Below are 23,451 nucleotides of genomic sequence, written 5' to 3' on the forward strand. Positions count from 1 at the left end.
GAGGAGCACATGAAAAACCAAACTAAAATGAGAAAAAAAATAACAACTAGAGACCATCTTTTAAAGGGGCCAGTGAACTCAGCGTCGACTAATACGGTGGCAGTGCAACCTCATTTTGATCTTAAAGTTTTATGGTCGCATTCGCGCCGTCGTTGTACAATAAACCTAACAAAATCTATCCCCAGGTAGAAGGAAACAAAGATATAAAGTCCCTAAAACTGTCTTTTGTGGTGGTTCCTGCTGCAGTTTGTGTCTCCAGGAGTCGAGTTCACTTATAAAGAGCAGCAGAAACAAAAGGAGGGGGGGAAAGCAGCGACGAAAGTGCACAGACAAGGTCTCCAGGCAACATTTTGCTTTGTAAAAGAGCAACTTCCATTTTCAGAACACTTCAAACAATAACTGCCTTCAGGATTTGCCACAGGCATTAAGACTTTTTTTCCTCTAGCTCTCAACTTTAAAAACTTTAAACATATTAACTTGACCCAGGATATGAAATAATATAACAGCAGAGCGGGGCTTCCTCCATATTCATACAATATGATATGATACCATTATGATACAGTATGAGAGTAAAGTCTGTATGTACACATAGGGAACAGGGCAGAAAGTTATGTTGCTTTATATAATTGCATTTCAATTAAAAAATGGATAAGAATAATGAACCCTGCAGTGAAAAGTTAATAATAACTAGTGTTTTCTGTTGAAGTTTCATTCATCAATTAACTTTCTGTAACTCAAAAACAATTAATATGACAAATTGTTCTTAAACACATTAATTTCAAAAATAAGATAAGCAAAGGATTTCTTTAGGGATGCAGGCAGTAAAAAGCACGTGAAAAGGTTCTGTGGTACTGGTGAACAGGGGGATTTTTACATCAAAACCAGACAGTGAAACTTGCTTTTTAATATCTGCGTCCAGTTACCTTAAATATTAAAACAAATTTCAGGATTGCAGTCTTTTCCAGGCAGTCCTTCAAAGATGCAGGGCAGTGAAACGCTTCAGGCCTTTTACCTCCAACAGCCCGCTGACCTTTAAACAAGCTGCAATAGTTGCTAAGTAAACACCGGAGCACAGGATGACAGTTTTATCATGGCAGGTGTCAATCAAGTTTCGTAAACAGCAAACCTCTGAAGGTGACCTTATTCAGAAATGCTGCTGAAGAAGAAATTGATGTTGTCTTCTATTGTCGAGGCTCTCAAACACAGCTCAAAGTGCTGCTGAGCCCTCACAACAAACCTGGCAGTAGATTCTCATCATTCTGAAAGCTGTACTTGAATAAAATTATGTTCTAAACAGGAAAGACTTGATCTAAGCAGCATTTAAAAAGGTCACGTCGAGCTTTCTCTTCCAAATTTTGTTTCTGCTGTGTTTAAGAGATTTTGGTCAGCACTTTGGTCAGTACTGCTGATCAATATCTTTGGGGGCTCTCTTATTTTTGTTGCTGCTTCTTTTGCACGTTTTGTTTTCGGGCGAGCGGTGCTCATTGAAAACCTCAAGAGCCGCAGGCGAAAGCAGCCTTTCAGCAGAGAGAGGGAAGGAAGAAGAGGAGGAGGAGGAGGAGGTGGGTATGCTGTGCATGCTCTGTAATGTCTTGGGCCCAGAATAAAGCTCAGCTGACCTTGAGGGTGTCGTTTCGATCGATCGACAGAAAGAAGCTCTGTGTGTGTGCGTGCGTGCGTGTGTTTTTGTAAAGAATAAAAAAACGAGGGAGAGGAAGATGGAGGCGTGCATCTTTACCAAACAGGGAGAAAACTGAAACCTGCACTAATGATGAATCATTGATAAGTGGACAGAAGAGGACTTACTTTTATTTCCCTTTTAATTTTATTTATTTATTTATATGGCTCTTTGCCTTTTTCTATCAAAGTTCTAATGCTTGGTCTAACTCTGGAATCTGCTTCCTCCAATTTTTGCCTACATCATTCTTTCCTCTGTCCTTTCTCAAACTCTGTCTGAGTTTTTTTCTCTGACATCTTAACAAATTTTGGTTTTAGCGTTCACTCTCTTCACCTGACTCTCACTTTCTCCACTTCACATTTACTTACTCAAACTCAATCTTTCTCTTCCTGTCCTGACATTTCTGCCTCATGGTTGCATCAGCAGTAAGGTTTATGTTGACACTTCTCTTCCTACAGATGTTTAAAGGTTACAGGGGGAGATGCAAGTCTCCTCTAGGCACCAACTTGCTTGATCTTTCTTTTACAAAAGTTTGGATTTAGTTTGAAATAGTTTTGGTGTCTATTATGAACCTTTATGCCTAAAACAGGTCAATTTAAACAACATTTCAGCGTTTTTTGTTTGTTTTTCTTCCTCTGTGGGTCTCAGTTTTTCAAGCATGATTGTGAGTGTGGGTTTAGATGCAGTAATTATGTGCAAATAAGTTATATTATTTTGTACAACATAGTTTTATTTAAAGTTTTATAAATAGGACATTAATTTAGTTGACGACATTGAGCAAATACAATATTTTTTTATTAGTACTTCAAAACAGATCAGCCTCTAAAGGCTGCAAATAACTGAAAACCTTTAACAGGGCATTCAAACTTTAATCTGCTAATCTGGATTTAGAGTCTAATGATGTGGCAGACCACATAAACTCTCTCTCCAAATGTAATTTGCTTCTTTTTGTGGTTGGGAGTTTGGACTTTGGGAGCAGGCTGGATTCTAAATGAAACCATATTCAGCGTCTCAGACTTAAATGCAGAAACAAAAGTGGCTGTATCATGTTTAAGAGAGCCACACTTACCCAGAAACAATTAGGGCCAAATTATTGGTGCCCATTGGTGTTTGTTCATGAAGCTCTCTGCCTACGCAGAGAAGATTATGGGAATTAAATCATCACCAAGCCTACAGAGACACATTTGCATGCAGCTCTCCAATAAGCTGACAGGATTTCTCTCCTGGGCAACAAAGCTGCATGAAAGACACCTAGAACTTAAAACTGCTGCAGGGATTGGTGCTTTAGGGAAGGATATTTGAATCTGATCTCTTATATAGAACCGGGGTTCCAGTAAGGATTTATTTATTTATTATTGACTGATCAACACCTCAGTCACAGATATCTTGAACAGTGAAAGAGTCGTGGCAAGAACTTGATCAGATATGTGTTGTGAGACCCCTCCCGCCCCAAAAGAAAAAGGTTGAAAACAGAGCGCTCTCAGTTTGGAGAAGCAGGAAGAGGAGCAGACATGTTGGGCAAGCCAAGAACAGCTCTGAACGAAAACAGGAAAAGATCAAATGTTTGCCATCTAAAACAAATGTCTGAAAATACTCGTCTGAAAATGCTCGTCTTAAATGACAGGATCACACAGTTTATATACAAATTCAGTGTGCTTATTCATTTCATCCCCCAACTGACCTTAAAAAACATAAAAATAGCTATAACACAGTCAATTTTACAGTTATTGGGCTAAAATGTGATGTGGTAGCAGCTGAGAGTCGTTCCCATCTGACCTCTAAGTTATCACATGACATTGTGCACAACGTTATTATCAAGGTTTGACCAAAACGGCTCTAACTCTCAACATAAGATGATCTCAGTTTAAAATTGAGGCATGAAAGGCGATGGGGCGATACACATTCCTTCGAAGACCAGTAGGGCTCTAATTTATGTTTTATTTAATTGTGTCAAAAAATTATATAAATTTTCATGGGGAAAAAATATATTAAATTATACTTTAAATTTGACATTTCATGCAACTATAATCAATGTCAAAATTGCATAAGAATGAGCACTGATTTAATTCAGGATCAAAGTTTTATGAACCCGGCAGTTCTTAATAATCTCAAAGTGTTTTAGATTCACTGCAACTTCTTAAACCTTTGAAGCTTAAACTCCCTTTTGTCACTTTTTAAAATGTTAAACTTGTATTGATATTTGATTTTTGTGTGATAAAACATGTACTAAATGTTGTCCACATGTGTCATCAATAAAGAAGAACTGAAATTGTGCATTTCATAAAAGTTTCTTTGCCAGCTGCATTTTTTTAATTCCACATTCAGATTCAACCAGGCTCGGCGGTTGTGCTTTTTCACTGCACATCTGTTGCACCAATCACACAGCCTGACGTGCTCTCTTCACACTTTCTGATCATAATTGTCAGCACTGACTGGGCTCATGTGGGTGTGTGCGTCTGCGTGCATATTCCCATGATTTAGGAAACCATGCTGCCATGACAAAGTGCTGTTTGTTTTAGATTAGCACCGGTGGTGTTTTGCCATCTGTGCTTATATTTCTGTGCTGTTCTGAGAAAATTTGGTCATCGAATCTGATAGAGAAAATGTAGAGTTTTCAGCCCACAGCAGTTATGTGGGCACAGCTGTAACAGTAAAAAAGAAATAAAAAAAAAAAAAGCTATCAAAACCTCTGTCTCAGTCGAATGCTGATGCCACAAGCTCTCAGTTACTCCCGTCACCCCAGTGTCAATACGCTGCTGGGCACACACGCCCAGCTTTATGTGGAGAACAAAGATGGGACTGCATCAGGAGAGGAAGGTCAATAATGCAAATAAAGGAAAATGAAGACACCAGGCGAGCAAACAGAAGAAACAAGAAACCGTAATCAGATCTAGCATCCTTTTTTCCACATGAGTGAAAGCGCATACACAAGTAAAAGTGCTTAGACTCGCAACAAGACACAGACATTTAAAATTTTACATAACGCTAAGAGGCGGAAAGCTCATCTCCTTCAGCACAACCTCATGTAATTCCCCAGAAAAAGAGGCGAACCTACAACACCATAAATTCCCACCCAAAGCACTCAAAACATACATGCTCCGCCTGTCCTCTAATCTAGAGGTCAAAACCTTGCACACCGACAGAAAAAGGCACACACATCCAGAAACATTTTATTAATTCTGTCCCTAAATTTACATTCACTTTTTGGTTTGCTGATTTGAATTTCAAATGTGGACCTTGGCTGCTCTGAATGTTAGCAGCACAAGCGGTGCCAAAAAGTAATTTATTCCTGAAACAACCGTATCTTTAAATGACATAAAATTGCTTCCTCGGGACATTAAATTCTTGAGTCGCTCACCATGTATGCATGATGTTCTTTAAACCAAACTGAACTAAAGTAAAGTCAGCTGAAAGGAGAGAGCAGAAACAGACTCAACAGTCAGCTTGTGTGTTGAAGGATTTTCACAGCAAGATCTATTCGTATTTAATTAACTTCTTTGTTTTTCTTTTCTTTTTTTTTTAAATTTAATTTCCAGAATTAAATGTCTGCTCATGGCTCTTTTTCACTGACTAAACATTCTTACAAGTACAGTATGGGCTAATAAAGATGTTATTGTTAGTTCACAAAAAGAGAAACAAACATCAATTAATCCAAGCCAAATATGTTCAAGAAATTCAGTTTGTTAAAAATTACAAGAGGAGTTAGAGAAATTAGATAAGTTTAAGTTGTGGACTTAATGAGTTCAGTTTAGTCTACATGTGTATTATTCACCAACAGATCTGAGATCCAAGACAAATATCAAACAGCAGCAACTCCCACCTGACCAGGGAGGATTCATGGATACATTAACATCTCCATATTTGATTAAATCAAGTTGATTAAAGAGTCAGTTATTTTAGAGTCCATTCGTTTGTTCTTTTGTGTAGACATCCAGTTCTAGACTTTCTAAAGGTAGTATCTCACTGGGATACTACGACCAGTTGGTGAATGGCATTCATGAGCGAGTCCCCATGATTTGTTTGACTTCTGTGGGGTTCTCAGTTTTCTCACAAGTTGCAGAGACTCCAGCTCACCTCGAACCCACCTGAATTGTGTCATGGGCATCTTCAACAGGTTTCCAGAGCACTAGAGCTGCATTTGGACTCCTGAACAGGAGCTTTCCTCAGACACAAAACATCCAAGGCAAACGTCCAGGTCTGAAGACTACACTGATGATAAATAATAATGCCTAGCAACATTTTTAAAGTGTGCTCCAGCTGAATAAATCATTAACATGGGGGCAGCTGCCGAGGTGAGTATGATGTGGGCAACAAAATAATGTGCACAGCCATGAATGCAGTTTTGAAAGCTGGGCACACAAAAATAGGCCGTGATTTGTAAAAACTGGTCGTGCAAAATATGGCCTCGTGGCTCACTGGTCACTTGGTTGCAAATGCTTAGAATTCAGTTAGACTGCAAAGGAAAAACTGCATATTTTCTTACAATTGTTCCACAATTTTTAGTCGCCAACCAGTCCCCCAACAGTCATACCCCAGTGAAATACCACCTAAAGTTATAATGTGAAGTGTGATAATATCCAAAGTCTAGTAAATTAAAGTGATTTCAAACTGTAGCAATCAGTCGCCATGAGAAGAGATCATTGGTTCTCATATGCTTTCTCCCTTATATCTACTTTTGCAGGATGTGAAAATGTATTCTTTTGAATGCTTAAAAGGTTTAACAAACCCCAGTTAGTTTCTGATTCTGTTGTTTGGAAGTAAATCTTTGGGTTGTATTTTTCATGCATCCATGAAGCCGTCCATGGTTAGAGACAAATATTCTCTGAACTGTTCATTTGTCAGCGTACATGGACATCACCATTCTGTATGAAAAAAAAAGTCGGGGGTCCTACCTTTGATGCCAAACTTGGAGTTTCCTCCAAACCTGAGAATAACCAACATGAGCAGGAAACCAGTGAAGGCGACAGCAGCGATGCCCACCACCACGTACACCTACAGAACAACAAAAGCAAAGTGGTGACTCTCGTAGTGAGGCTGGTGGAGGCGCTGATAGAAACCTTAAAAACAAATACAATATGCAGCACAACAAAATGGCCCAGGCCAAAAGGCTGTTCTTGTATCACTGATCAAGAATTTCTACAAAGAGCCGATGAAACTGAAATTTGTTGGGTTCATCCAATTACGTCTGATACTAAGAACAAAGCAACTCAGAGTCAGAAACACAACTGTGGTTAAACAGTGAGAGGACACTTACAGCGACTCTGTCCTCAGGTGGGTCCGCAGGTGGAGGGTCTGCCGTGGACAGAGGAGACAAAGAACAAAAGACAGTAAAAAGCTGGTCTGTGATCAGCTTTATTCCATATGGCAGCATTTGTCTTGAGTGAGAATGCATGATATACATCCTATGTTGAAGAAATAAACAGCTTATTAATTAGTCAAATTCAGAGGTGAAAGCTCAAGTAAAAGTATAGATATGCTGTTGAAATTCAAGTAAAGTTACTTTTGTAAAAATCTCAAGTAAAAGTAAAAAGTAACTCAATAAAAATTTACTGAGTTACTTTTTGTTTTACAATGGGAGGCCATTTCTTGTGCACAAATCCAGATTTTTAAATCTTCTTAGAAAGTAAAAAGTAAACAAAAAAATACTAAGTTAGTGTAACAAAAGGAAATGTAATTTGTTAGTTTCCACCTCTGGGTAAATTTAACTTAGAGTTGTTATTTATTATTTTGCTGCTTGAATGTAATTGGGTTTGGGATGTTTTGTGTAATTTCTGAAGCTGCTGTTGTTGCTCTAAACTAGATGTGGGCTTGAAAACTAGACCGTGTAGCAGAAACTAACTGAATGTGTGACAATTTTTTAACAATGTTGTGTTGGTTGGAGTGAAAAATTAAAAGATGTAGCAGTACCTTGGGTTGATTCTACAGCGGGGGTGAATTGGAGAAAAGAGAGACACTGTTTTTTTAATTAGATTCAAAACAATAATCTATTTCATTGACATTTTTTGACATGCGCTACTTCACAGCTAACCCTCTTAACCATTCCTCTTCTCTGAGCTAGTTTAAAATCACACACACAAACATAACACAAGCACTGCCCACAGACAACACATATTTAACATGCATAATACCTAAAAGAAAATTACATTTGGAACACAGAATGGGAAAACGCTACAATGTTGTGTAACACACCCTAAAAAACTGATGATGATGTGGTTGAACACAAAACCATTTTTCTGGTACTATGACTAAACTGGGAATTGTAAGTTTTTTGGGGGGAGTTTTGTCTTTTTTTTAATCAATTTTACATTTGATAACAAAAAACTCTTCACTTACCATAGTAGTAAGGCTCTGAACTATACGGACCCTCTGATTGGAAGAGCAAAACAAACAAACAAACAAAAGAAGTTAAAATTTTCATTATGCTGCAACAGTAGGAGTTTTCTAAATTCATTTTCTGTTCTGCTCTTTCTTCTCAAACGAAAGTCAAGCTGGTTTTAGCGTATCGGTAACTCTGTCATGACAAAGTAAAAACAGAATAAATGAATTTTGCTCCTCACCCCCCCAGGGCTGTTGCATGAAGTGCGCTTCAATCTGCTTTCGGTCGACCCCGTACTCATTTCGAACCTCCAGCGTGTACATCCCGTTGAGGACGTGTGTAGGGTTGTCCAGCTGCAGGCAGCCGTGGTACTCTCTCTCTGTGACGTCATGGATCATCGTCATGATGTACTCGCCTTCCTGCACCTCTTTATCACCGTGATACCACCTAAAATGTGGTTGGGGGTTTGCTGAAAATGATATGCATACATATATATATTTTAAAAAAAACTCAGGGATGTTACCTCTGATATCTCAGTTCACAATATCTCAGTAGCAGAAGGAGCCATTTTCTGTTTGTGTTGTCATGGCTTTGATTTCTCCCAACCTAAAGCACATTAAAGGCCTGGGATTCCTTAAAGGAATGCATGTCGCTCTTCTCCTTTCATGCCAAAGTTTTAAACCAAAATCCTCCTATGACCTTGTAAATTATGTTACGCGCAATCTCATGGGATATCGCAAGATCCTGAGTGCCCTGTTAGAGCTTAGAGTATGTACCGCACCACATTTAGCTCGACAGCTGTAAAACTGACAGCCATTTTTGTCCTGGCTAAAGTTGATTAGCTATGTTGGCCATCTTGAATTGGGTTGACCCCAAAAGTTAACCAGTTTTAAATGGATATCCAGTGATTACGTTCTGAAACTTTCACTAAAATCTGCGCAGTAGTTCATGAGATAATTTGCTAACAGAAACAGAGTTGATGCTAATAGTAAATGCCAAGGTTTTACGCAAAAAATGTTGCACAATGTGAAGAACTCAAAGTATGTGTTGGGAATTACTCTCAACTGAGTTGCAGCCATTTTTGTGTTTGCTAAGGTTGATTGGCTGTGGCAGTCATTTTGAATGTGGTTGACTCCATAATGTCATCAGTTGTAGGTGTATAAGCAGTACTTTCTTAAAGTTTTAATAAGAACCATTCACTGGTTCATGAGGCATTTCGCTAACACAACAGACAAAAAAACACACCCAGGCAACAACAATAATCAACATCAAAATATTACTAAATGAGAATAATCTGTGTGAATTTCTCATACCTGCCACACTGAAGGGGATACACCAGTGATGGTCTGAGATTGCATCACTCAGTTTTGTGATTTTAGGTGGAACTGAAAATACAGAACAAAGAGTTAAGTTTTAGAGAAATTGTGTGAAGTAGAACTGGCAAAGCAAAAAAAAAAGGCTAAAAGATGAGAGAAACTGGAGTCTCGTCAGGTTTTACTGTTTAGACTGACACATTAATCGTCTTAAAATGAAAGCAGATGGCAAACGTACAGAGTATATCAAGCAGCAGCGACGACTCCCTCCCTCCAACAATGTTTTCAGCTATGCAGGTGATTTTACTGTTGTGATCCAGGGACGACAGGTTGGACAGCCGCATCATCGAAATCTGGCCTGATGTCTCGATCTGAGAGACGAAACAGATTTTAAACAAGCGATAAAATGATCGTAACCATTTAAGAATCAGTAACTTGGTGGTGGTGTTGTTTTAAGACAATGTTCCAGGATAACAGGAGAGGAGGTTTTGTGCATAAATAAAAATCTGGATTTTATGAAGGTAAGAGCATCAAGCTTGTATTGATTTGAACTTGGCCAAAAATAAAATCATAGTCCTGATGGTCCACATTACAGTCAGAATTTCTGATTTTTTGTCTTTCTTTCTTATAAAAAGGTGCATAAAAACAGCTTTACATAGAATTTGACCAGTTTAAAATATATACGAACACAGAACAAGACAAATGTAAATCATACTGTAAATACTGCATGATGACAACGCAATTATGATGCTAATGAACGCACAATGCCATCTAAATTTAACAATTAATAAATTTTAGTCTTATGAACTAGGTCCAGATTTTGAAGTGGTGAACTATGAAGTTAATTTGGTTTGATTCAATATGAGCTAAGCTTCAAACTAGTTAACTTGCACAGCACTGCATACAGGTTACTCATATTTTGCTTAAAATAAATACCAATTCGATGTGTTGTTTTATATGTTTTAGCATATTAAAAACAACTCAACTGAACCGCAAACGGCAACCAAAACATTACAATGAAATATGGTTTCCAAACTTCTTTAAAAAGCTAAACAACTACAAAAGTTGAAACATGCAAACACTGTTAAAAGGATAGTTCAGATCTTTTGAAGCAGGGTTTCTTTAAACAACATAACAGTTTAATTCTGACCAGATTGAAAAGTTAATGGCTAAAGATAAAAGTGGAGTGCTGTCATCTCAAAACAACTTCAATTTCAGAACTTCTTAGCGGTTCATGTAAATGTTTTTTTTATAAACCTTTCCATTACAGAGTTACTCCATCAGATATATTATGATATTCCTGCTACAAGTGTCCCTGGCTTCATCTGAAGTGCTAAAGCTAGCTGCTGCTGCTATTTGTACTTGCAAATAACCACAGTTATCCATGTAAATAACTGTTTAAAAGGTTTCAAAAGTACACCCTTTGTACAAAACTGTTAAATAGGTATGACATTGTCTATAATCTTTCCCCCACTTCAAAATATCAGAACTACCGCCTTGATAAATTCTACTTTTGAACTGAAAAATATTTAGCAGATAGTTTTAGCTTTTACATACTGTCACAAGTTTTCTAAAATCCTAACGTGTCTGTTGGGGTGTGAGCTAACCTCGTAGTTAGATATCAGTGCCATGTTCCAGATCAGCTCAGGCCTGGGCATACCGGAGGTGGTACAGAACAGCTCCACGTTCTCCCATTCCTTTACGGGCATTTTGGATGGGCTCAGCGTTGCCATGGGAACCTCTACATACAACCAGAGAGTGGGACGAAACGGGACCAGGGTACGGAGATTGAGAGAGGAGAGGAAGGAGGTGCAGAAAGGAGCAAACTTAGGATTCATGGCCAACTGTTGTCCCTATAGTTAAGACACAAGGCACGTAACGTCCCCAACAAGAGGAGTGGAAGAGCAGGCAAACACACACACCCACACACCTCAAAGTGAAAGAGAAAGACACACAGGGTAAGACTTCAATTTTAATCTCCCTGTCCTCTGCTCTCTTTCACCAGCTTTCATTAAGGCACCCCAATCAAACAGTAAGACAAAGAGACAGAGTTCAAACACAGTGATGGTTACACTGATTACTAGTGCATGTCTATAGCAGGCCAAGCACTAAATTGATTGGACACAGTCTGACGCTTCTGTCAAAGCAAAGACACTCTGTGTGTGGCTGTGTTTGTCTTAATGTGTGTCAACAGATTTGACCAGGAGGTGACCTGGGCATGACCAATCAGACTCAATGAGGACCTTGCCACCTTTGTCTAATAACACTGTTGATAAAAAATCATAATAATAAAAAAGAAAAGAGAGAGAGAGAGAGAGAGAGAGAAAAGGGTAGAAGAGAAAAGAAAAATAGGCGTTGACAGCTACAGCAGATAAAACCGAAAAGATTTCTTATCAGCCCTCCCTCCCCTCCTCTCTCTAACCTCTTCTGTCTGTCAGCAGAACGCTTATCTCCAGGGAAACCCACTTATCACTACAGCAACCCACTCAATCACTGTGAAATGCTGTAAAAACCAGTCATTTTGGTGGTGGCAGGCCAGCTACCATATCAGATTCAAATGTCTTAACAGCCTCTCAGTGAATCAGCGTTCTACTGCCACTGTGTCCGTCCGCAGGTCATATTAAACACACCTACACAGACACGTCCCACCAAGTCAAGCTTGGGAGTCACCGTAAAAATGAGTGCAAATGGTTTTGGATTTCACTGCGGCAGCCATTATCTGCTGCTTAGTAAAAATTCTGTCAATGTTTGTTATTTACAGGCAGAACTTCGTCTGATGAACTACCTAAAACAGTTATTCTCCCAGTATCTGGCTGTTGCATCCTGACCACACCAACCCTGTGGTTTGTGACACCAGTCACTGTTTGTTGCCCGTTATTTAAACCCTGTACACTTTTTACTCTGTGATAAATTTTGATCAGATTTGAACTTTGGCTGATGCACTTGTATCTGATTTTGTTTCTGTTTATTTCAACAATTTTAACACCAATGCCTTATCTCATTTTAGGACCGTTTTAATCTTATCTAACATTTTTTTTGACCTGTCTTTGTTTAAATTAACTTGAAGCTTCTGGCTTTTCCCCGAACTACGACAAGAGAAGATATAAGGACCCAGACGCGGACTCTACAGCAGACTTTTCATGACAAATACTCCTCTTAATAAACTGAGCTGAATAAAAGGAGTGAAAACTAGGATAATGCACAAAGGATCTGACAATATGCAAAAAAAAAACTGAGGTTATATACAGTCATGGCGAAACTTTGGTGGTAACACAAATGCCTTGCGGCTCCAACATTTTTAGAGACTTTTTTGTGTTTCTATGATATACTGAAGAACAATTAAAAAACATTTCACAAGTTCTTTTACAACCACTTTTTGAGAATGAACCGTAAGATCTCAAAAGGGTTCAAATCTGAGGAGTGATATAATCTGTGAGCCGTTTTGTTTTCATTTTTATCTTGTCACATGGCGCTCCATCATGCTTGAAAATACTCAAATATCACTAAATGTTTCCTGGGTTGTTGGAATAAGTTGCTCCTGGTGAATGTTTTGACACCACTCTTTACTCCTGGCAGTGTTCTTGGGTTGAACTGTGAGTAAGCTCGCTGTGTTGAGTAACAAGCAACACATGGATTGTTATCAGGAGGCTCCACTGGTTGAAGTGACTGAACTCACGCTAGCGTTCATCTTCTGTGAATAAAAGGTTTTATAAATGTTCAAAAAAAATCACAAGGAGGATTAATCAGAGTCTGGCCAGTACTTTTACTTCCTGCAGAATTTTAGTTTGTCTTTGATGGGTTTTTTATAAAGAAACAAGTTCTTTGTTGCCCTTTTTGTTGTAAGGTTGTTATCCAAAAGTCTTCACCTCAGATGCACTCACACTCACCTGCTGCTGATGCAGAACAAGCTCTGAACTGATTGCATGATTATGTAGCTACATTTGAACCTCTCACCTTGGAGTTGGTGAGGATTTAGAAAACTGTGCAATACTCCTAGCAGCAGATTAATTGCAGGTGAGGTCATTTTGATGTAAAGCAATGGTAGCTGCAAGCTTTTCTTTGAAGGCAACTACTAACACCAACGATTTCAAACATATGGGTGTATGCTTATGATACGACTACACTGAAAGGAAGTTAGCAAATAGTTTTGTACCAGGGCAAAAAAAAACAGTGAAAATGACTTTTTGTAAGTGAACTTTAAAAACTAATAAAGCTCTTTGCAATGATTAATATTCATTTGATCACTTTGCGTGAGTTGTCGCCACAGAAAACTGAAACCATAAAGTTTGTAAAACACAACATTTGTGTCACTTTCAGAACTTTTGTCCGTGACTGAAAACTTCTTCGTCTCTTTGTGTGAATGTGTGCATATGTGCAATTTTATTTACAAACTTCTTTTCTCAGAAAGGTAATTTACTAAACCATTTTGACCAGATAAGTTCTTTCATTCTTGAAGCTCCTTATCAAAGTCTCTGAACTCCTGCTGGTAACAAAACTTCATCCCTAAATGACAGAAGTGTGGCCTTGTAAGGAAGTCAAGAGACCCAAATGATGGTGGGATACCGCTAAAAGCCATGTTAAAGTTTTGATTGTTGTCATTAACAACCTCATAAAACATTATAGTTACAAGGAAAGAATCGTATCTGCCTTTGTCAGCATGCACTCTGCCTCCTAACTCCTGCATTACTGTCATTTTCTTTTACAGTTTTTGTGTCTTCTTTAATTCTCTGTTGTTTAACCTACAGTTTAGTGGTCTCAGTCTTGACTGAATGAGTGTTTGGGGTTTCTGTTAATAGAAAATTCACACATGTGAACAGCACCTCCTGCCCACAAACACTAACATGAGCCATCTGGTCTCGTGGGCTGCTGTCTGCACTGCCATTTAAGGCTTGTGCCTACAAGCTGCATCTTTGTTTGAAGATGGAAAAAGGGGGCTGATTAAGGGTCGAAGTCATTCCAGCCAAACACAAGAACTGACAGAGAGACAAACACTAAGGGGGACAGATAAAGACAGATTGCACCTGTGTTGTGACGAAGTCGGGGTAATCCAGTGTCTGACGTTTCCCCGCCACACGACATTCAGAAGAAACTTACTGTACATTCTAATGAGAATTAAGTTTAAATAAAAAAGCTTTAACTTAAAGTTCTTAATAAAAGACAAGGTATTTAGGACACCTTGTAACTTTAAGCAATAATTCAGATATTTTGAAGTAAGATTCTGCAGGAACGTTATGAACAATTACAGTTGCATAGCTCCTGGGGCACTTCCAGCAGGAACATATTATTTCTGCTAGAACACCTGTGTAATGCAAACTTGATGGTGGTCTGAATGTTTATAAAATAGCGTTGGCATGAACTGCTATGAAAATTTGGAGACTGGAGGCAACAATCCACCCTATTTATCGTCCAGCTCTGTCTAGCCTTTACCTTCTTATATCGATGTCTCCAAATTGAGGCTCTCTCTGCAGCAGGTAAAATAATAAGTGATCAAAATCTTTCCACAGAAATGGACTTCAAAACATCCAACCTATCCCTGTAAGGAAGATATGCAGAAGCATATTATGTAGAAATAAGGAGCTTAAAGATTTATGTGCCTCTTTTATTCTTCCAGTCAGTGTTCAACTTTAACACCTGCAGCTGTTTGAACTCCAACATATTATCTGTGACACAGCGGGCTTGGCGTGTAAACTCGTCGCAGCACTTGTCGGCGCAGTATTGTATTGGTCAGCAGAAGGAGCAGCCTTTTTAGGGTGGAGCTTCGGCATTATGTAGCCTAACAGACAGAGATCAGTGTCAGCTCAGCCTCGGGGCTTTGCTGGGCATTTCCTCTCCTTTGTGTCTCTCTCACAATGTCACTCAGAGATTTTCAGGCCCACAGACACAAGGACACACATGAATCAGACAGACAGATGGAAAATGAGAAATACAGATGAGGCATGACAAGCAGCAGTTTGGCCAGACTGAGAGGTCTTTTGGTGTATTACAGACAGCCCTCGGGCATCATTTGGCACCCCTTCCCCACCATGTCCTCCAGCTCATATGTCACTTTGCCGGGGGTCCCCTGCCCACCTCTCCGTGGGCCCTGCTGTGACTGTGCTAAACCTAAAAATAACCTCCGTTAATGGATGGGAGGCAGAGGGGACAGATCAATAGGAGTTATCAATGACATTGTTAGCTTCCTGTAAGCGAACTTATTGTTTGTGTCCTGAGTGCTCTCATTGCCCCAAGCTATTTCTGAGCAGTTTGTCCTGTCAGCAACAGATTTGGGACAGATTTGATATGTTTTTGTTTAGCACAGCACTTTTGTTTAGCACTGTGCGCTACATGTGCTACAGCTAGCAGCTGCTGGCGCTGTCTGTGATCGCAAATAACAAAAGAATTTTATAAAACTATCCTTGAATTGCAAAACTGGCATTAATGAAAATGTTTAACAAACTGTGTTCACATAAATGACTATGAAACTTTTTCTGATTGGAGCCGTTTTAAGGCGGGGCCTTCCACTTTAATCCCATAGTGACTAGCCGTTAGCTCATCAGCCTGGTCAGATATAAACCTTCAAACTGGGGTCGTCCAAAGAGCTATCTACAACAAGTAAAATATTAACTCTTCATAACTTTCCCACACAAACCCACTTCAAAAGATCTGAGCTACTGCTTTAACTGCAAAAGCACGGGACACAGATCTTTTGTCGCACGTAAATCAAATTTCAGCTACAAAATATAATTTGACATGATTCTGGACCAGAAGCCAACAAATCCAGAGAAGAGTAGCGCAGTCAAGTTTGGAGACGGGTCAAGATGTAATTTGACCTTGTTTATGAATAGAAGAGACTCCAAAATAGAAGATTCATGAAAAATTCATGCTGCGTATATAAAGAAGAGAAGAATAAAGTATCAATTAACTGCTGACATTTATACATTAAAGCTTGATAAACATTCCTGTTTGCAGGCTGATAAAAGGCATGAGGTCAGGAGAAGTCTCCCCTGGACTGGCTTGTGGGTAAGCTTCATAATAACATATATATATATATATATATATATATATATATATATATATATATATATATATATATATACAGTAAATCCACCTACGGTTGAGATTGCCAAGTTATGTTTTAGTTTTACTGAGAAACTGTTCCTTTAAAGTTTTTAGCTCAAACCTGTTTTCATAATTAAGTGTGCTTTAAAAAACACTGTAGCGGCTCAGACGTTAAGTGTTTCTGCAGAATTTTTACTTGATGAAAAAAACATGATGATTCTGAGACAAAGGAAATGAACCTGCTGCGTGACACCAGGTCACCAGGACATAATCCAGATGGTCCATTTTTTTACTCTTAATTTTCATCAGCTTTGGGACTCATTAAAGTCTTTGGTGTGTTGAATTACACACGTGTTACTACAGAGTTTAATATTACTCTGCCGTTACTGTGTTCTGAACAGTATGTTCCCTTTGCCAACTAGAAAATATCAGTGATTGCTGTGCACACACACACACATACACACACAGATGTATCTGGGTTGAAGATTTCTCTTTCCTGTTTCTGACAGCTGATCTATGCCTTACATTAAAAAAATCCCTATGCAACCTACACACACATACATAAGTTTTCCAGTGACACACAGCAGCATCCAAACTCAGCTTTTAAACCTTCTACGTGAAGCCAAAGCTCTCTGTGTGCATGTAAGCATTCTCATTGGTTTGTTTTTTATATGTCAGGCATTGCAGTTTCCTCATTGTGAGGAGAAATTAGAATCTACAGGCCGGGCACAGCTGTCTGTAAGTGAAACAAAGCGTGTGCAGCGTTGGTGCAGCCCGTGCAAGTACACATACCAGCAGATATGTTTCACTGATCACCGCAGTGGCTTCTGTCGCTACATGATTTGTATTATTTTGTGCAGTAATTCTCTGAGGTGTTAACAGCAAACCGCCATTCTCCAGTCCCACATTCCCCCACAACCCCCTGGGAGCTGACAAAACACTTAGCACATTTGTTTTACAGTTACAAGTCTCAGGCTGCACGTCCTGCATTTAAGGACTAACACATTCGTGCAAACACACACACGGTACTTTATAACAAGGATGTGTTTAAAACAGGCAAAATTTGAAGAAAAAAAAAAACAGAACGGTGTGTTGAATTAAAACAAATATTTAAATAAAACTAGGGAAGGGAAATCAGCAGGATGGTTCCTTTTTTTCTCCAGATGCTTCAACTTTTTGCGCTCTGGAAATCGTGACAATGGTTTTTCCAGTTGCCTTGTGTGTTTCCATGTGTGTGTGTGTGTGTGTGTACACATCCTCACCACAGTTAGGTAGTTTCAGTTTGGACATCAGCTTGCGTGCTCCTCCATCCTCGATGCAGCGCAGCTCTTGAGTGTCTGCTTCCTCTCCTAACAACAGCTTGATCCACATGTTCTCACAGGAGCAGTGCAGAGGGTTCCCTGACAGGATCCTGGACACACACACACACACAAAACACACTCAGTCAGGAACCACGAGAATACCAACTAGATTGCACGTTGTAACTTTCAGGCCCCTGGTTTTAAACTGCCTAGCAGCTCAGCAATAACAACCAATTCTTATCAAGTTAAAAGTACTATCATGTCTGAAAGGAAAGAAAAAAAAATCCATCCAAGAAGTAAGATCATTTCTTAAAATCTGGAAAGTAAGAACGAGCCAGGCTCTACCAAATGGAAACAAATTCCACCTGTCAGTTTTAAAGCTCAATGATTCCTTAATTCTCTGTTCATTCAGTGTAAAAATGCACTAAAAGGTAAAGTTTAAACGCTGCTGATTGTTTGGCTATTATAGACTGGCTTTGGTAACCTTTTAAGTTAGTTAAATAAGTAAAATTGAAATAAATTTGTCATTTTAATAGCTGTTTTTCTCCTGAGTTAAGTGAATATATTGTATATAGATATACAAACAGCTGAGTTAATTAAAATCAGTTGTGCCAAGTAAATTCCATTTAAAGCCTAGAAAACCTCTGATATTGATTATGCCTCCAGAGAAGTAACAAGGAGAACTTTTCATTGTTTAAAAGTGGGTTCTGCAACAGTTGTGTTTTTGTATTATGTATAACTTATATTTGATTTGATTTAGTTTGCACACAGAGTTTTAATACAGTAATTATGATGTGTATAAAATGTGCTGATGTAAAGGAGGTAAGCTGGTATGCAGGTGGTGCTTCGGGGCTGATTTAATCCTTTCTGGGTGGAGTCAGGCTTCACTCTTGTTGTTACTGAGATACTGTGTCCTCTTCTAACCCTGACCTGATGTAAAAAAAAACTGAGGTACTCTCTGTTTCATCTCCAGCGATGAGTAAATAAGACTTCTGCCTTACGGACTGCAACATCAGCTCTCAAATCCAGTAACAGAACAGATCAGCCATTTTACTTTCACTGCCATTTTATTAGATGATAATAAACCTAAATTAATATCAGTTCAATAAAAAAAAGGAAATGTTGCAGAGCGCTTTAATTTTTGAACAATTCGAACGATGTTGTGGTTGTAAATGTAATACATATGGCTTAAAAAGACTGAAAGACCAAGCAAAACAACAGCATAAGTTTTGTATATTTCTCTGGCCTGCACTGTCTGCTTGCCTTACGTTGGGTAGAAACCCCCTTTGGGTAATGGCAGCCCGACTTCTAGTTTTTTTTTCTGTTGGGATCAGCTGATTTTTGTTTCTGTTACTTTTAAAAGGACCAGGCGTGTTGTTGAATGTTCGTATCTTTGTGCAGACAGATGGGATACCTGCGTCGATCCTCTGATCTAAACCCAACTACAGCATTTCTCCAAGCAGAAAACTGCACCTTTGAGCCACTGTGAGACATGTTCAAATGTTCTCTTTAAACAGACATTTCTTTTCAGCACAGTTTTAGCATCTCAGTAGAGTTGTTGTAGACTGAGTGATGGTTATGAGGCACGTATGGGTTTATGGACAGTCGTGACAGAATTTCACCTTTGAGCTGCCTTGATTTATTATCTTTGCTGCCCCAATCTAAATGTTTTGTTGCTTAAAGACATTATAAGTTTAAAAGAAGGTAAAAACTTTAATCTTGAGGCGGCATTAAAGCTGTTGCAGGTTCCTGTTTATCCACATCTGAAGACTGAGTCTTGGAGGAAAAGCCAGCTGACATTAAAAAGTGATTGTAAAGATTTGTGTCAACTCACAGATATGAGATGTTGAGGTGTTTGAATATCCTCCAGGACAGAGATGACAGGTTGTTATCTTTCAAATTCCTGAAGATGAAATTGAGCATCAGAGAATAAAAATGCATTTCTGACACATCAACAATGCAGGCCAGCATCACATTTCGTTTTGCAGCTGCAACGTATTTTTAAAGTTTAGCTGGAAAAAATCAGATCATTTAAGTTAAGGCCCAATTAGTATCAAACTTTAGATGTTCTAGCAATGTGCAAAGATTTGACAATAAACTGAAAATGTTACATTTTGTAAAACATCACTTTTTCCAATTTAAAATTCCATATAAAGCTTTACATCACACCATAAATGTGTTTCATATCAGCAATTAACCTGCAACAAGCATTTTAGAGAAAAAATGAGGGTTTTTTTTCTCAACTAATTTGACCAAACTAATCTGTAAAATCTGTGAATAGGAATTTGAAGCATACTTACAGATATTGCAGCTTTAGGTTGTTCTGAAAGGCCAGCTTTGAAACATATGTTAACCTGCTGTTGGTCACCGTTCTGACACAGATCAAACAAAACAGGATTATTAGTGTCTTTAATTAGCATCACAGCACTTTAAACATAAGCATCACTAATAAGAACAGGAAAATACTGACATCAGATTAAAGTAAAGCCACATGAACAATTTATTATTCACAGTGCAGCTCAAAATACATTTTCTCAGATATATATAAACCTTGATAGCTAATGAATCATTGTGAAACCACTCTGGAAATTTAGTAATTACGCTTTTATTAGGATAAATGAAGCTAGCAAGTGTGAAAGTGTGTGATATAAGATGAAAATAAGACACAAAAGCTGCTGCAAAAAGAACAAACAGACTGTTATTAACAGGGTGTTCAGACTAATTATCCCAGTAAAAAGTGAACAAATAAAAACTAACACACTGGAACATTTTCATGTTAGGAATCAGATGTATTTAAAGCTCCTATAAACTTTAATTTTTTTAGTGCCTTCTAATCCAGATGCTTAAAGCCCTGATCAGCCAGAATGAGGCTCGGTGTTGCTGCTGAGATAATACAAAGATGTCAAACAGAGTTCACCTGTGTGGAAAGTGTCTGTCGGGCAATAGGGGAAGATTGTTCCTAATTAGCAAGGCTTAACCTTCAGCTGATTTACAATTCTGCTGCAGCTAGTCCAACAGAACGCAAATAATTGGCCAAAAACAGGCTAAACAAAACATCTTGCCCTGAAGCTTCTTTTGTACTGTATGTGTTTGTTGGTTTCTAACAACTTAGTGCGGTTAGTTTCTTTTCTGGTGAAGTCACCAAAGACTCACAGGTTCCTGAGGTTCTTGTAGTAGTGCAGGTCTTTGTCGTTAATGGAGGAGAAGCTGCTCTGGTTGGCGATGTAGCTGTCAGGAGATAGGTGTGTGAGTCAGGAGGAGAGGATGGGGCAAATTCATCAACGAGACACAGAAACACCTGCAGTCCACATGAGCAGGCGGGCCCGCGGAGGACTGCAGCTGATGTACGGCACACAGGCAGCATTGTTTCAAGATAAGAAAACAGGAACATTTTTCTCCTCTTTCTGTGTTTTTTTTTTTCCGCCTCAGCAGTATTTGAGCGGAGCACTTGACCTGTTTGTGTTGGAGGGTCAGCAGGAGGGGGTTTGTGAGCGGTGAATGAAAAGAACTGTTTTTCAAAAACAAAAGCGATATGCATGCTGCTCAGTTATTGCAGCTTTTAGGATGTCTCAGAACAGTTAAAGCAAAACGAAGCATTTGGAGAGCTCCGAGAACATCCGTGTTTACTGAAATAAAGCTGCCAGAATCGCGCCAATGACACAGAGCTTTCAGCTAAATCCCAAACTTTGTTCATCAAGTGCAAACGTTTGTGCATAAAACTCTCAATCCTTTGCATTTATGATGCAATAATGACATATTTAAAGAAGGATTATAAAAACGGCATAAAATCCTTGAAGATATTTTGATCTAAAACTATATTAGATAAAACAATACAGTAAATGTGGCAGAAAACAGTTTTTTCTTTTCTCTCCCATCACAGAACCTTTGTCATTTTAATCCATAAAAGACTTTAAAAAGCCATATAATGTATTTTTAATGGACTACAATAAAAGTCCAAGAAACCTATATTTTAAGTTGTATGCTGTTACCAAAAAACAAACTTTTAAACAAATTCATATTTGACTTAAATGTTTTAGGCTGAGCAATAACACCAAATTGATGATCTGATGACTCGTTGGGAGCAGAAAAACCATCTGCAAATGAACAGTTTTGCAAATCAGTTTCACTAATTGAATGAACTCATCACTTGGCATCTCTTTTCTTGAACATCCAGCTCCGTTTTGTGTGAATTTGCCTGATGCCGTCATAATCTAAGTGCTGTGAAGCCAACCATGTAATTCCTGTGATTCCAGTCTTTACTCAGCTCTGTTAATGGTCACAAAAAACGTATTTTAAATCCTTTAACTACACACAATAGGCTATTACCAACATTATCAAAATGCATTAAGTTACTTTGTTAAATAAGCCTAAAATATGACAGCAGAGGGCATTTAAATCTGTTTGACTCAGATATTAGACTATAAGCACACCCTAAAAGGCTGAAATTACTCATCGCCACTGTCGGAATTTGAGTTTAATCACCCATATGAACCATTCACACTGATAACCTGCTATATTCTGACCAATTACTCAGACTCCAGTGCAGATGAATAAAAAAATCAGGCCAGCAAGGCAAGACGGGAGTGTTTAACCCCTGAAAGTTTTTTTAGCAAGGTCGTTTGGAGCCAAACTTTAGCCAAACGCTTTTTTAAAGCCTTTAAAGCAGAGTACATGCTCATTCAAACAACTTCAAGGCTGCATGCAGATAAAGGTTGTTTATATCTGAAAAAAAAAAATGTCATCAGCAAGGACGTTTATCTTCGCCAAAAAAAAAAAGATTACAATGAATAATCTCCTAATTTATCTCATCCAAACGCCTTTTTTTTCCTACTTAGATCCAAACGTTTGGATGTCAGGGGTAAGGATAGCAGAAAGCTGAGGTTTACTGTGTCATCCTGAACGATCAACACTCGAACAAAATGTTCGATCTGACGAGAAAAGCGCGTTTCATTTTGGGGTTTATTTCAACAGACGTCTTGGGTAGAGCGTGTTAATATTTGGACTGTGATCAGAGCACAAAACACACACACACACACACACACGAAAACAAGTCATTACATGGTGGCACATGCGTGTGCACGCGCCAGCTCAAATGATTTCTGTTATTTTTCGGCCAAAAAAAAAAAAAAAAAGAAAGTTGTTCAGATGAAGCTGGATTTAGTCTCCCAGGTTGATGCGCTCTGGGTGAGTTATGTAATGCAGGTTATATGATGCTGAGCCAAACCCGTGCCAAATGATCTGCGTTAAATTCAGAGGACTTATTGCGCAAAAAAGAAAACAAATGACCCCATTCTGGTTCGGCATGAGCAGAGGATGGATGGAGGGTGACATTCCTTTATCATCCGTGAACCGAGCGGACGGCTGTGACTCTGTCCACACTCACATGTCGGTGATGTTCTCCATCTCCGCCTCGCTCTGCAGGACGGGGAACGCGCCGATGCCCCGCTCCGGGTCCACGCAGGAGATCCTGCTGCTGGTGCACGAGCAGGACGAGGGGCAAGCCTCCGAGGACATCCACGGATCCCCCGAGCCCACCGTCAGCCCGACCGCCACGACCCACCACCACAAGCACCGCCCCGGCGCGGAGAGAGCCCCGCTCCCGGCTCTCCGGGCGCGCATCCCTTCGGCTGCACAAGGCTCGCTGAGCAAAACGGCCCGGCCCAGGTCGGCTGGGAATCAGCCCCGCTTCGGCTTGTCGGCCGGTGAAAGGAAGGGGAAGGGGCAAAACTCAGTAAATAAATGAATGCATACAAAAAAATAACAATAAAAAAGAAATAAATCCCGATGCTGGCCGGGGGGGGGGGG

General features: G+C 39.1%; 1 protein-coding gene across 2 annotated transcripts in view; it reads right to left on the bottom strand.

Annotated features, from left to right (window-relative positions):
• Positions 1-23,445, bottom strand: part of ntrk2a (neurotrophic tyrosine kinase, receptor, type 2a) — an 88,810-nt gene extending 65,365 nt beyond the window's left edge. For both annotated transcript variants that reach the window (XM_017413821.3, XM_017413820.3), the window contains exons 1-13: positions 23,030-23,445; positions 20,800-20,874; positions 19,947-20,018; positions 19,481-19,549; positions 17,608-17,756; positions 10,915-11,048; positions 9,546-9,678; positions 9,308-9,379; positions 8,236-8,463; positions 8,012-8,044; positions 7,586-7,597; positions 6,933-6,970; positions 6,571-6,670 (exon numbers count right to left, since the gene is read on the bottom strand). In XM_017413821.3, coding sequence (XP_017269310.1) covers positions 6,571-6,670; positions 6,933-6,970; positions 7,586-7,597; positions 8,012-8,044; positions 8,236-8,463; positions 9,308-9,379; positions 9,546-9,678; positions 10,915-11,048; positions 17,608-17,756; positions 19,481-19,549; positions 19,947-20,018; positions 20,800-20,874; positions 23,030-23,265 — 1,351 coding nt within the window. In that variant the 5' untranslated portion in view covers positions 23,266-23,445. The remainder of the gene's footprint in view (positions 1-6,570; positions 6,671-6,932; positions 6,971-7,585; positions 7,598-8,011; positions 8,045-8,235; positions 8,464-9,307; positions 9,380-9,545; positions 9,679-10,914; positions 11,049-17,607; positions 17,757-19,480; positions 19,550-19,946; positions 20,019-20,799; positions 20,875-23,029) is intronic.
• Between the last annotated feature and the right edge of the window lie 6 nt (positions 23,446-23,451).

Source organism: Kryptolebias marmoratus, linkage group LG1 (assembly GCF_001649575.2).
Source record: "Kryptolebias marmoratus isolate JLee-2015 linkage group LG1, ASM164957v2, whole genome shotgun sequence".
Classification (NCBI taxonomy): Eukaryota; Metazoa; Chordata; class Actinopteri; order Cyprinodontiformes; family Rivulidae; genus Kryptolebias; species Kryptolebias marmoratus.